The sequence below is a fragment of the Pundamilia nyererei genome, unplaced genomic scaffold (genome assembly GCF_000239375.1).
Source record: "Pundamilia nyererei isolate P.nyererei 1_Seehausen unplaced genomic scaffold, PunNye1.0 scaffold00113, whole genome shotgun sequence".
Taxonomy (NCBI): domain Eukaryota; kingdom Metazoa; phylum Chordata; class Actinopteri; order Cichliformes; family Cichlidae; genus Pundamilia; species Pundamilia nyererei.
In genome coordinates, this window is record NW_005187514.1 from 238,903 (window position 1) to 253,692 (window position 14,790).

The 14,790-nt window shown below is 40.7% G+C and overlaps 1 protein-coding gene across 1 annotated transcript; it reads right to left on the minus strand.

Moving 5' to 3' along the window:
- Positions 1-6,088: 6,088 nt before the first annotated feature.
- htr1aa (5-hydroxytryptamine (serotonin) receptor 1A a) lies at positions 6,089-8,033 on the minus strand. Its single transcript, XM_005741700.1, has one exon. It carries the CDS (start codon positions 7,796-7,798, stop codon positions 6,515-6,517), a length of 1,284 nt encoding a protein of 427 aa, XP_005741757.1. The 5' UTR covers positions 7,799-8,033; the 3' UTR covers positions 6,089-6,514.
- Between the last annotated feature and the right edge of the window lie 6,757 nt (positions 8,034-14,790).

Below are 14,790 nucleotides of genomic sequence, written 5' to 3' on the forward strand. Positions count from 1 at the left end.
AAAAAACCTTTAGAGATTGTTATTAAAAGGGTTGATGAAATACAGCTGTAATTCTCTTGAGGAGAGGATGGTTAATACAATAGAACTTACTGGACAATTAATAATTTCTGTGCTTGTCTTCCTGCCCTCTGATTTAAGGAAGTGAAGTTTGTTGGCAAACTGTTTGTAGAGAGAAAAGGTGCTTTCTTTGTGGCATAAATAAGGAAGTGAGCATTTATTTTCATCAGTCAAAAAGACAGACAATTTTTTTGAATGATTTCTACCTTTAAAAACTCTTCAAATGATAAATAACATTTTGTTGGTGGATAATGGCAGCTACGCCTGTGTTTGGTGAATGATGGGTGTCAAGTGCCTTGACGCTGAGTTCATCTCCTGTAGTGTGCGGTCCAAAAACTCCTGTTTTGTGGAAGTGAGTTAAAGACCCTTCAACTGTCTCTCAAAATTCAAATATTAGTATTTGGATTATTAGTGGCTCAAATCACATTATTTTAACAAGACATTGACTTGACAGGCATATCTATTGGGTTAAAAAAAAGTATATATAGATAGATAGATATAGATATATATAGATAGATAGAAATCAGTCCCCGCTTTTACACTTGTTTTGTTTATTTTATTTATTTTGTGAGTATGCTTGCAGACCACTTCATTAGTTACAGCTTGCTAATACTGGGCTGAACCCCCGTTTGCCACAAAGTGTTGGAAACATTTCTCAGAGATTTAGGTCCATACTAACATGATAGTATCCATGATGGAAATCTCCAGTTCCACAACATCCCAAATGTGTTCTGTGGGACTGAGATATGGTGATAGCAGAGGCCATTTGAATACATTGAAGTCATGTTCATGGCACGTTACCCTGCACATCAAACGATCTGTACTCTGGTCATAAAAAGAATGGTCATGGTCAGCAACAACACTCAGAGGCTATAGACCCCAGGACTTTCCTACCTCTTTAGTGCCATGCTTTCCTCAAACCAAATCCCTCTTTAAACTCATGCATTTAGTAGACACCTGTCAATGTTTGTACCTGAGACTGACTGTGTCTGTGACACACATCCACCTCCAAACAGACAGACAGATACAGCTGCTAAAGTCAAAACTGCCTTTGTGATTCCTCCTGCTACAGTAGACGTGTGCACGCACACACATACACACAAACAAGTGCAAAGTCATAACTGCCTCCAGGCAAACTAAGAGGGGCTTGTTCTGTTTAGAGTGGCCTTCTTCAGAGACTGTGTCACGCAGTCACTGTTTGTGTCACTGAGGCATGTTTGGTGCAGAGTCTGTCCACTGTTTTTTATCAGAGTTTTAGCCGAACATCACTTATTGAAAAGGAGTGCGCGATCCTCTGGGAGAAGAGGAGCAAACAGAAAGGAGAACAAATGAAGCGGCGGCAGCAAATGTTTGGCGCTTGCTGAAGGAGAGACAGAAGAGTTCTTTCAAATTTCAAACGCTGAGGTGAAAGTGTTCCTCACCGACTGTAATACTAACAATGGGGTCCGACTCTTCATCTCTCTTATACTTTTGGGTCTTTTGTTTTTTTTTTAAAGCAGAAAGTGGCAGAATGGATTAGATATTGTTTGCTTTTACATTCTTTTGTGTTTGCTGTCCTTGAACACATGTCCTCCATCACTGTGATGAGTTATTGTGAGTGTGCTAGCGTGAGCAAGAGACAGTCTCATCCATCAACATTTGGACTACCCTATGAAACAGGAATGTTCTGTTTTTAACTAACCTCTGTTCTAAAAAGAAAAGAAAAGAAAACCCATACCTTAACAGACCCAAATCCTCATTTCTCCACGTCAGAGGGGGTTTTGTGGCGTTATTTCTCAGAGCCTCCGGTGTGTGATGGGCTGTGGGATGTGAGATCCTTGAAAAAACTATGACAGATCAAAAAGACCCTGAAGTAGGAGGGGGCGAAGCAGAAACGTGTTGTGCTGAGTGCTCAGTCATATCCATGTCTCTCTTACTTTCTCCTTGTCTTTTCCTGTTACCATTCCCTTTCAAGCCTTCACCCAGTCTTCTATATCTTTGGGCTTATATTAGATTTTGTATTATGTAAGTCTTCTTTTTCTATTTTAGTTTCTGCTCATCCACTCGTTTCTACAACTCAGCATGCTTTTCTTTCTATAATTTGCCTTTCAATCCACTTAGACACTGTTTCGCTCTGTTCCTACAGAAGCAAACACACCACCAGAACTAACATGCAGTAGAGCCTATACATTTTTCCACCTTGTGTTATACTCTAATATAATGCCACTTTGAGCTTGTCCCTCGTTCACAAGAGGTTACCACAGTGGGTAGCTCTATGTGTTTGATTTGGCAGATTTTTTTTTTTTTTTACACCGGATGCCCTTCCTGACTCAACTCCAGAGGTGTTTCTGCGTCCTTCCAGGAAGGAGAGGTGTTATCCTCATGTTAATGAGGTCAATCAGAAGGAGAATGCTCTGACGGCTTGATTGGCTTTATATAATAACGCTGACCTTCATGTGTGTTTATACATCAAATGATGTTCATGTACTTTATGAATTTATTGAGAGAATGATCATAAACAGATCAAACACCGAACTGCTGTCTTTACCTGAAGTGGTAAAATTATTTCCGCTTAATTCATGTCATTCACTGCTGGGTTTCCTTTGAATGCAACCTAAACACGTTGGTTTATTTTCCGTTTTCCATTTTGAAATCCCTCACAAGCTAATAAACTGACCTTAGATAATGGTCCATATTTATTAGTGCAAATTGTGTGTTTAAAATGTTTCTTTTCTCAGTACACAGTCCAGGCTTAGACTTTCCCAATGGGTGATTGAAAGGGACTGCTGTTTTCAGTCATGTGGTCACTTCTTTTCTCATGACCAAACCCCTGTTTAGCCTTTTAAATGTCCAGTGTTTTTGCTGCTTTGCCTCAAAATAAACAACTTAAATATCAGGGGGAAAAAAGAAGAAAAAAGAGGTAGTAATTAATAATTAACAGCAGGTCTACTTCTTTGTTTACAGTTTGTGCACTTTCCAAATTACTGTACCACCTTCAAAGAACTTATTTAAATAAATGTATGTTCAATTTTAAGTGCCAGATGTTTGATCTACCTGTCTTGATCTATCGATCTTTCCTTTTTTTTTGTTTTTTGCTTAACGCTCCATATAAACTCTATAAATGTTGGATATAGCATGTGCTGTTAGAGGACATGGGTCATAGTACTTCTCTGTGTTTAAGAAGAGCTGAAACAACTGATTTTGGCTACTCTCTAACCTACAGTATACTGAAATGCTTCTATAGAACCAGCATCAAACTACAAAATAAAGCCAGAATCAGCTAAATTTCACAGTTTTAGTCTTGAGGGCAGCTAAAGCAGTAAAGGCTAATCCCCCTGTTACCGATAGGCTAGCATTTTATATAAGCATCCTCTCCTCTCCTCTCCTGCTGGGTTGAAGGAAAGCTCCTGCGTCATCACAGTGCACCCACATACCTATATTACGTTTAAGATTCCCAGAGTGATTGGGATTAATGCACTTCCACAACCGATTCCTTTGATATTACGGCATAGTTCAAAGAAGGTCATCTACTTCGTAATCCCATACAGCAGGAGCAAAATGTAATGATTATACAGTAATAGTCTTACACACAGTGTGACTCATAGTTGTGAAATATACTCATTTCTGCTCATTGGCTCACACCACAATCTGTATGTGTTTCTCTGAGCCTGTTATGAGCCTAGAGGTCATAGGTAGAGGATTAATTTTCCCAAAAGCATTTTAAGTGCATTCATGGTACTCTAACCGGCCACAGAGCAAAGTGATCAGATGGGGAAACCCGGGCGTGGAGAGACAGAGGGGTTGTATGACATCCTCCTGTCCTATTAGTTTATTGTTTCAGGTGCTCTTTGGAAATGAAATTGTCAAAGAATCCAAGGAACTCTCTTTTCTAATAATATCTTAAATGGCTTTATTCTCATCTTTAACCTAAAACAAAGCCCTCCCCTGTGTTTTTGGCATACAAGTCTTCATCATCCATCATCATTTATGATGACATAATATCAGTTATCAGAACAATAATCAATGCATCACAGAGACAGGCAAGAGACTGAGAATACATTTCTGTTTCACAATTTTGATTTAATACTTGATCACTTATGTGAAATAAATTTTATTGGCCTGTGTTGTCAGTTCCCTTTTAAAAACCACCAGATTTTACACATACAAGCAAAAGCAGCGTTCTCCACACTATGAGTGTGTTTTCTCTTACTCATAAACAAGCCTGGTAACTGTTACTTTACAGTGCAGCAGTAGGTGTGCGGTATTGATATGTGCTTCCTCATATAAAACATTCCTCAAATAAAATGAAAAATAAAGTGCATTTTAGTTTTGTTTTTATTAATTCTTTGCAAGATATTTATTATATCTAGAAAATATATTTATTAATTGCTTATAATCATTATTATTTGATAGAGTCTTCAGTTATTTGACTACTGCTTTCTTGTACTAGTACCATAGTACTACCACTGCAATGTACATTAATTAATGAAGGTCGTGGGATGTAATTGCAAGCCTTAAATTAAATTCAACAATTGGCCCATACGCTAGACCATACGCTAGACCTTTATTACTTTTACGTGTGTAAAAATGGGGGTTTACAAAACAATGTACTGTTTCTTTCCATGCATGTGATCAAATATCCTCAAGTGGGACTGCAGCTGTTTTAATGGATTATATTTCATTCATTAGCTGTTGATACACCAGCATTCTTTGCATTGCTATTAAAACATTAATAAAACTTTTTTGAATCACTAACATAGTCTCAAAGAGAGGCAAGTTTGTGAGAAGAATGTAAGAGAAGGTAGAGGAAAGAAAGTTCTAATTTTCACTGGAATTATTCAAGATATTTTAAAGTGAAAATCCCAACTTAAAAAGCAATCCTTGGTGAAAAGGCTCCTTGCAGTGATAAAAATTAGATATACTGTAATTTTATCTCACATACGATCACCCAGCAGAGTATCAGCTAACTTGTCATGCCACAGGTGTCACCTGTAAACTGTCATGCTACTGTATGTCTCACATTCCTGTCTGTCCCTAGCCAGCCTGCCTTCATATCTGACCAACCTTGATGCCTTGGGCTTGATGTGTTGCCATGGCAATGCTTCAGATAGCCACCCATCTTGTGAAGGAAGCGGGCCTGATTGGGGCTTCTTCCTGAAAGTTGTTTTCCTCCTTCCTCTTTTAATGCCTGACAGCATTTATCTCTCTATCAACTGTAAGTGGATTTGTGTCTGAGATTTGCTTGATAGATGATAGCAGTTATACAGTGAGGAGGTTTCCTGCAACCCTTTTTATTATGTGGCCTATTTTTCTGAGTAACCCTCTAAACTATGTGCTATTATGAGTGTGCACACATGTGTATGTGTGTGTGTGTGTGTGTGTGTGTGTGTACGTGTGTGCGTGTGTGTGGACTAAATTTAGCACAGATTTTCTTGAGGTTGATGATGTAACAAGCTGTCTATGTAGTTCTCAATAAGCCTCGATGGAGAACTGCACAACAATCCTATACAAGAGAAACGAGTTAGACTCCCTCTCTTGGTTTTTCTCTGAGTAATTTTACTTTCACTGTCAGTCTGTTGTTTTTTCTGTCTTTCTCTAACACTCAAGGGACAGAAATAGAGAAGAGAGGAGGCCAAAATGAGAAGAGCCACAGGGAGATTGAGAATGCATCGTATCATAAATGCAATACCAGTTCCCATTTTAGAAGAAAAATGCCCATCTTCTTTTGCTTTCAACTCTGAGGTGGATTTGATGGCTAGACACTGGGCTTCATTTGATACCCATTTGTTTTAAGACCTTAAATACACCATGCACTGATAACCTGAGCATCACTCATCATCATCAGTGTGTTGGCCTGTCAAAGCAAACTGATAAGTTGCCCACTGCTTCGAGTGCTCAAGAACATAGGAAAATCACTCATTCCTTATTATCTATATGAAGATATATGACGAGCCATGTCCTATAAGTGAAAGTGTGATTTTTCATAATGGGCCTCTGCTCTCTTCTTTTCTCGTTTTTGCTTCTAAACAAACATTCACTCATATTTCTTCGTGACAAACTTTGATTGCTTTTATTGTTTCAGTGCTACACAGCTCATGACATGGGACGGAAACCCCGCGTGCCTCATGATAAAATGCATGGAAACAGCACAGGACACGTCTTGCATGGCAATACAACGATGGCTGCCGTCGCATATAAGCTATATACTGTAGCTACAACACTGAATAAACATGAGCTTGTACATTAACAGCGAAAGTTTCTATATTGATTTGTTTCACCGGTGGATTATTTTTACACCATCCTTAAGACACGACTAAAAGGGACTGTCCCTGAATGAAAGTCTGTGTATTGTTGTTGTTGTTTTTTTTTGTCTTTTTGCTGTTTCTATACAGTCACTGAACATCCCCGCTCTCTGATTAACGTATCCGCATTTAAATAAACGTAAACGTTTTTCTTTTTTCTTTTTTTTTTACTCTGGTTATGGTCTGTGGAATTTGCATTTTATAATCTTCTTGAAAGCGTTTTGGAAGTCTTTGTTGAAGTAGGCATATATGATGGGGTTGAGGAGAGAGTTTGAATAGCCCAGCCAGTTTATGACTGCGCCCAGCCACTCGGGCATGTAGCAGCTCTCTGCACAGAAAGGCAGTACCAGTGCAACGATGAAAAAGGGCAGCCAGCAGAAGATGAAAGTTCCCATAATGATGCCGAGTGTTTTCACCGTTTTACGTTCCCTGGCCAGCGCGATCTTTCTCTTCGCCCCCGAGTTCTTTTCATTCATGTTTTCATAGCCGTGCGAGGAGGACTGAGGAGTGTTGGGCAGAGGCAAGTGCGTCTTTGAGTTGCTGATAACTTCTATGATCTCCAATGATTCGCCCTCGTCTCCATGCTTCACCGCGCCATTTACGCACGGAGAGCTGGATTTAGACTCATCCCCGCGCTTCCAGCCTTTGCCGCCGGTTTCTCCGTTGGTTTTCTTGTGAAAGATGGCCGGAGACACACTCAAGCACTTTTCTGACACTTTTGCTTTCTCTGCTTTCTTCACTGTCTTTCGAATCCGAAACCGAGCAGCTCTGAATATTCGTCCGTATAGAACTAACATGAGGATAAGAGGGATGTAAAAAGCTCCAAACGTAGAATAGATGGTGTAGCCCGGGTCCTGGCTGATCATGCAGGCGTCGGGGTTTGCCCTGTCTTCGGCGCTTCTCCAGCCTAACATAGGCGGAATAGAAATGGAGAAACCAATTAGCCAAGTGACGCTAATCAAGAACGCAGCTCTCCTTGGTGTCCGTTTATTTACATAGTCAATAGGGTCCGTTATGGCCCAGTACCTGTCCAAAGCAATTGCGCACAGATGCAGGATGGATGATGTACAACACAGTACATCCAGAGAGATGAATAAATCACAGATCTCCTGCCCCAGAGTCCACTTGTTTAAAACCTGATACAGGGCCGCCATTGGCAGGACCAGCACAGATACCATGAGGTCTGTCACGGCCAGGGATCCGATCAGATAGTTGGCCACATTCTGGAGAGATCTCTCCAGGGCGATGGCTGCCACGACGCACGCATTGCCAAATATGGAGCAGAGGATGAGGGCCCCCAGGAGCATTGAGGTAATAATCTGGTAACTTAGCACCAGATCTGGAAGAGACCCGGACCCCGTGCCATTCTCACCCCCGTTCCAGTCGGCAACCACGTCCCCCCCACTGGGGTAAACACTGGTCGCGTTGCTGTCGTTGTTGCTTGTGGTTATAAAATCCATAATGCAACCACACTCAGAGCGAAACTTTTCCCAAAGTAGTGGGGAGTAGTGGAAGAATAAGCAGGAGTCAGTCAGCCCCCTCAGACTGCTGCTGCCGCTGTGCGTTTTACCGGGTCCATCGGAGTTACCGGGCTCGTGCTGTCGCTCTCAGGACGCATGACGCAGACGTGCTTGTGAGTGCGTGTGAGGGGGCTGTGTATGTTGTAGCCCATGAGTGTTGACAGCCGGGTGCGCACACTGGTACTGCGAATCATCTGAGCTTGGTGACGCCGTGAATTCATTTATACCAACAGCTTTAGGTACGTCAGACCGGGAGGAGGTCGTCCTGGAGGTTTGTGCCTTTACTCTCCCTGTTGCTCAGTTTTTCATCACAGACCGCCGCCGAGGGTGCAGAGAGCTACTGTCCTTTTTGTATCTCCTTTATTTTACTCTTTGGACTCACTGAAAAAAGTATTTTGTTTATTTATTCATTTTTTAAAGTTTAGTTTTAGCCTTCATCGGAAAGGGTTGGTATCAGCCAGAACCAGTAACCAGGAATTTTTCCTTTCTTTTTTTTAATATAACGAGATATCAGAAAATTAACTATCAAATGAAGCAAATTTGTCGTTGGGCTACCTAAGACGGATACATTTTAAAAAAGAGTATCTATCGTCCGTTCCCATGAAGTTTTTGTGTAAAGCAACTTCGTTTGAAACGGATCTTTAAAAAATATTTTAAAACAGTTTGAACTAGAACCGAGTAATTCGTAAAGCGTGCTTACGAGTGGAGCTTTGCAATTTTGATGTGAAAGGGAGAAAAGTTCAAATGTCCAGAGCGCTGAGAGAAAATAGTTTCAGGACCAGGAACAGCTCCTCTGCAGTCCTGAAAGGAATGCTGCTGCCCTCTGCTGTACGCGAATGATATTGCACCAAATGGTGGACGTTGCTCCATCAGCGCATATGAGTTCAGGGTAGGTTGTGTGAGTACATTACAGGAAGGAGGGGGTTCCCTTGAAAACAGCTGTAGCCGTTGCCTTGTGTTCAAGTGTATTCGAGCCAACAAATAATGTCAGCTATGAGTCAGAGTGGAGTCTGAATAAACGCAGTTAGTGAGGAACTTCTCAAAGGGGAGGGATGGAGGCTGTGGGTGAGTGTCTGTTATGAGGTGATTGTATGAAAGATGAGTGAGTCTAAAAAACGTATTTAAAAAAATCTTAAAAGTTCTCATTGGAATTCCACGCAGAGGCCCTAAGGCCAGGTGATAATTAAACATTTAAAAAGAAAAGATATTTAGATGCAAAATGTCAATTTAGGAAAAGGGCCATGAAGTGAAAATTGCAAAAGCTAGAAATGACAAAAGCTTAAATGGACAACAAAATGTGTACAAACAGAGCAGATAGTGGGCAATTTCTATTTTCTCTATTTGTTGAAATACGTTTTTTCCTACAAATTACAATTACAATCCTAATTTGGGATAAGACTCATCCAACATCCCAGCCTGTGCCTCCAGGTGCCCCCCCCTCCTCCCCACCAAAGATAATACTCAACATGTTTGAAAAAACTCCAAAGTTCTGTTTTAAAAAAACCTTGTTCTGCATTCTTTTTGTTGGATGGTTTCAGTTTTTAGACACTTAACTTTGACTTTAACTGCGAGAATCTGCTGTGTTGGTTATACTGGAGTTTAAAATCAAAATGGATGTATTGTTTTCCCATCCCTCTGAAGCTTCTGAAATACCAGTACAATGATTAGATTAGAAAGTCTCATGCTCTTTCTGTATAGTACTTCCAGTGTGTGTGGAAATCAGCTGACACGACACAGGTAAATATAGCCTTGTGTTAAATTTGAAGGGGGAGGGTGTGCAAGGATGTTTTAAAACATATTACCACTTTCAACCAAAGAGTGGTGAATCAGAAAGAACAAAAAAGTAAATCAAACTAAAATTTGGGGTTGTCACTGTGCCATAAATGGCACTTGTTCTCTTCCTTTTTCAAGGTACTTGGCAGGTAGGTTGTACAAAGCATCTTTGAGTGCTTGCCACTGTTCTTTTGTATAACATCTGACTTTTATTTGTCTCTTGATGTAATTCCAGATTGACTGCTTGGCATTGAGGGAGCCACTCAATTTTCTCAGAATGTCAGCGAAACCAAAATCTAAGTAACAGAAGTACTTATTAAAATGACAATTTTATCACAGACAGACACCTTTAAAGGGATACAAATCACCCTTTCTTGTCATTTGTCTTTGAAACAATTAGACATGACAGTCACTGCAAAAATGATAAAAGCGTGTAATAAAAGCTAAGTGCTGAAAAAAAACGAGGATAAATTTAGTGCTTTCATTTAACTGCTCTATAAGTGATGGATAAAAGATCAGATTGCCAGGAAATGATAAATACATTAAAGAGACAAGACACTAGACTGACGCAACAAACTGACAAAACAACTTGGCAAAAGATGAGAGGAAATGTCAAGAATACAATGAGAATGAAGGAATAGAAAACAGGTGAGGGAGGTGTGAAGAGCCACCTTCACAATGGGAAAGGGTGGAAAGGATGATTATTTTGATAAATACTAATATATAACTTCATGTAATAACCTTTTTAATAGAACCTCAGTTATAAAGCAGGCTCTTTAATTTCCAGTTGTTGGGATTTTGTCTGATTGTTGGATTTTCCTCTGTATCATTGTCACATCTTTACCCTACAGTATAAAGCACCTTCAGGCAACTGTTGTTGTGATTTTTGCCTATATAAATAAAAATGCATTTAATTGAATGATTTTCATGCAGATCTTTTTTGAATTCAGGAAAAATAAATTCTGCTATGCTAGACCACTGAAATGCTTTAACAAGGAAGCAGCAGCAGCAACACACACACACACACACACACACACACACACACACACACACACACACACACACACACACACACACACACACACTGTGCTGTGCTTATCAACCAGTAAGTGAAAAAAGCTGACACCACGGTTGTGGGCATGAGGGGGAAAAAGGTGGCTCTGGCTATTTCACTTGGTTTTTGTGAGTCTGCTGGTTCCATAGTGGTGTGCTTTCTATAGGTCATGAAGGACAATAGCAAGGCTGTTAACAGTGCACCTATTGCAGTGGGGCACACTATGGGGACTTTGTCTTTGTTAACAGAGTGGAATGCCCCAGTGGGCTAACAGGGGCAGGATAGAGAGCACCACTGCTCACCACCTCTGCACTCGAACAGTCCCTGAAGCTCTTAAAAAGAGCTTCAATCTATACATCCAGAAGAAGTGGGGAAGAAGAGCAGGAAAAGGATGACAGGGAAAAAACCAGGCTAACTGGGTGAAGTTGCTTCAGATGTCTTCCACTGGTGGGCGAGGTGCTTTGAATGAGCCATGATGAGCTCCCATGTGGGAGCTTCTAGTGTAAATGTCTCGAACAGAGTTGGATGTAGCGAAGCTGAGGATGCTGGTGAGGAAACCAGTACTAATGAGACTCACACACCAAAAGTGGAGAGATCTAGGCAAAGGAGTGTAAATCCAGCAGGCGAGGGAAGGTCAAGCAATGTGCTGGTGAGACCTGTGCTGTCAGGTGGAAAAGCACGCAAAAAGACCTGCAGTGAGGACAACAAAGGAAGCTGGAGAGAGCAAAACCAAGACAGGGGCGAGGAGACAATAACTGCTGGAGATTTGGAAGGCAGAGAAAGAGGGAAAAGCATGGAAAGAAGAATGGCGGAAAGAGATGAAACACATGGAGATGAAGCACAGTATAGACAGAGAAGAGAAAGCACTGGAAGTTTGTCAAGTAATAATTCTGATCATCAGTTAAACAACATTTTGGAACTTGGAGAAGGATCGAGCAACTTGCAGAGAGGACACACCTGCTCTCGACTCCAGAGCACTGGCTGCAACTGGACCTTCACTTCCAGTTCAAACGCACTGTCCCGTCGGCCTGCTGCTCATACCAGGTCCATACCCCGGTCACCTCAGAGACCTTTATCCAGACCAGCTGCAGGAGACTTGCACCTCTACTCACTAAGTTCATTCAGGGAGCCAGATCCATTCTGGGTGGAGGTGAGACCAGGGTCAGCACCTGGGCGATCTTTGACCTTCTATGAGCTAAGAGGGGAGGGAGAGGATGAGGGTGATGAAGAGAACGTGGAGGATGGTGATGAAGGAGGCAGCGGGGTGGTAAGGGTGATGAGTCAAAGCGTGACCTCAGCAGTGGCACAACCTTGTGTTCCTTGTGAGAGGAGGATGAGTAAAAGGGAGAGGAACAGGATTAAAAGTCTGAGGAGGAGACAGCGAAGAAGGGAGAAATGGAGACAAAATCAACAGCAAGAGAGCAGACAGGTGACTGGCACTGCACACTGACATCACAGAGGTTTAAGTATCACCACGAGATGAGTCACAGAGGCAGTTATTAGATCACTAAATGATTTAGTAATTACTAGATCCAGTAATTAATACCCAGGATAAATTTTTTTTTAATATGTAGTCTTTATGGACTTTAAGGATTAAAGACACACCAAATAACAAATGTTTTTAACTGAGTAAGTCCTGAGATTTATACTCAGGACTTACTCTTACTAAAGAAGTATTTATAGCACAACATGGCAGGTATATGTAGTAAAGAAAGAAAGAAACAGAGGCTGCATGCACATAATCACGTGGTACAAAACAACAGGTACAAACATTAGGCCTGTTTCTGTTTTGTTGTTGTTGGGGCTTTGTTTTTGTTTTTGTTTTTTTGCACTGCATCTATTTTTCACTGTTTTTACTCATGGTACTTTATATTACAGCATACACGTGTGTGTGTGTGTGTGTGTGTGTGTGTGTGTGTGTGTGTGTGTGTGTGTGTGTGTGTGTGTGTGTGTCTGTTTGTTTCATCTAGACTCTGGCTCTCAAAAGCTATATCAGCAACCAGCTCATTTCAATAGCCATTGTGTGCGTGGTTTAAAGTGGGGTTACATCTGAATTAGTTGCATGATGAGGCTTGGGCAGAGAGCCCTTCAAAACCGACCAGACAAAAGAGCAGATTCCATTTTGATTGGCTGCTGCAGAGCTGCAGTCACGTTGGCAGACTGAAATTACTCTGACTGCTCTGTTACCGAAAGTCAAATTAGTGTCTTCAACACTTTCGTATGATCGATTTCCTAATCCTTTGTCCTCCTACAGACTGTGCTGTTTTTAGTTAAGATATTCCTATCTGTTATTCATTGGACTTGGTGTGTAAATAAACTGGGTCATGCAACAGGACCTTAGCACACCAGCAAATTTGCTAGTATGGCTGAAAAAGAAAGGAAGAAAGTCCAGACCTACTCCCAAATAAAATGCTGTCGTGGGACCTGTGCATGAACAAATGCCTGCAAATCTGAGTGAACTGTAGCAACGCTGTAAAAAAGAATGGCTCAGATTTCCCCCACAATGATGTGAGAGACTGATAAAATCACACAGAAAGCCATTATTTAAACTTACTGCCGCTAAGAATAGTTTTGCAAACTACTGAATGATAGGGTATGCTTGGTTTTTCATACGCTGTGTCGCCATTGCTGTATAGGCTTGATAAATAGATAACGATACTGTAGCATATAATGTGTTGTCGTTCATCTGAAGCTGATAGACTCTAGCAAAAACCAAATGATTTCTTCTTTTTTTTTTATTATGTCCTAATAATAAAAAAAAATAACGGATTTTCAAATAGGTTTGAAGGCGGGTGCATTTTGGTGTACACTGGATGAAGCCAGCTAGCTTCTTCCTTCTGCTTCCATTTATCCTAAGCTAAGCTCCTGCTCCACACCTAGCACACCCTTGTATATTGATGTTCTCAGCTAACTTTCAGGAAAAAGGCATTTTTTCCTTAGACTGATAAAGACATTGAAAACCCAACATATATTCAATATGTTTTTAAACAATTACTTTTGTTACCCAGTACCCATTTCTTGCTCATTTATCATGTTGAATCTTTATTTCCATTTATCAGCTCTGTGAAAATTGAATTTCAGAAATTTTGCACTTATTCTCGATTGGGAGAATATAAAAACCTAGAACACACGCTGCTATTGGGCACACTGGTCAAATACCCTGGTTTAGATTTTGGATTTTCACAATGTGTTTTATCAATATTTTGTACAATACAGAATGTTTTACATTTTTTTTAATCCCCTTTTTAAACTGTCTTAACTTACTGCATTCATGTGGCTGCCTTCTTGGTTTGTGCTGGCTTGTTTGAATTTGTTTGTGAGAAAAGTGTCGTAGGACAAAGCTAGAGGAGATGCTGTTGTATAAAAACAAACCACAGGATGTGATTTCATCCTGAGTAATGCAGAGACGTTTAGTGCTGGCTTGTTTCCAGCTGCTGGAAAAAAGCTAAAATGTGGTTTTAGCTGCTGTTCTGCAGAAACACATTTTGTGAAGGAAATGCAAATTGTTTGTGGTGCAGCAGCGCTATCAAATAGAGCTTCACTCAGTTATAGGTCTATCTATAAATTAGCAGTTTTTTTAGTCTAAACTTTGGTTCTGTATGTCATAGAGCACACTCTTATTCATTTATATACCAGTATATGATTGTAACCTGGACAAAACTGGCATGTCACCATACATGTTGCCAGGAGAGCCTCAGCATCTATGCTTACTTAGACACCCTGTGCTCTGTGTTCTCTCCTCTCTTTAATGACACACCTTGGGAGGATGGGCTGATGTGACTGGGAAGTCCCTGGAGCTCCCCCAGGGTGAGAAAATAGTAATTACTTTGGAAACACCCCCAGGATTCTTTTTAAACAGTGAAGCTTCAATTCTCAGGGGTCTGCCAACACAACACGTGTTTGAGGAGGCGGTGGGTGACTTGGAAAGCCCTAGCTACTATTTTAAAAAAAGAGCTTTTGTTACATCATGGAGTTATAGCTGGAATTTGGAACCATAAAAAGTGAGTGATGAGGATAAATTAACTGTTGAGGAGAAGAGAGGAAGTAAGGAAAGAGTGTAGCAGATGCTCTGCATGATGAAAGAGAATACTAACCAGATCCAAAA

Coding starts and splice junctions, on each gene's coding strand:
- htr1aa (XM_005741700.1), bottom strand. CDS start 7,798: ATGGATTTTATAACCACAAGCAACAACGACAGCAACGCGACCAGTGTT.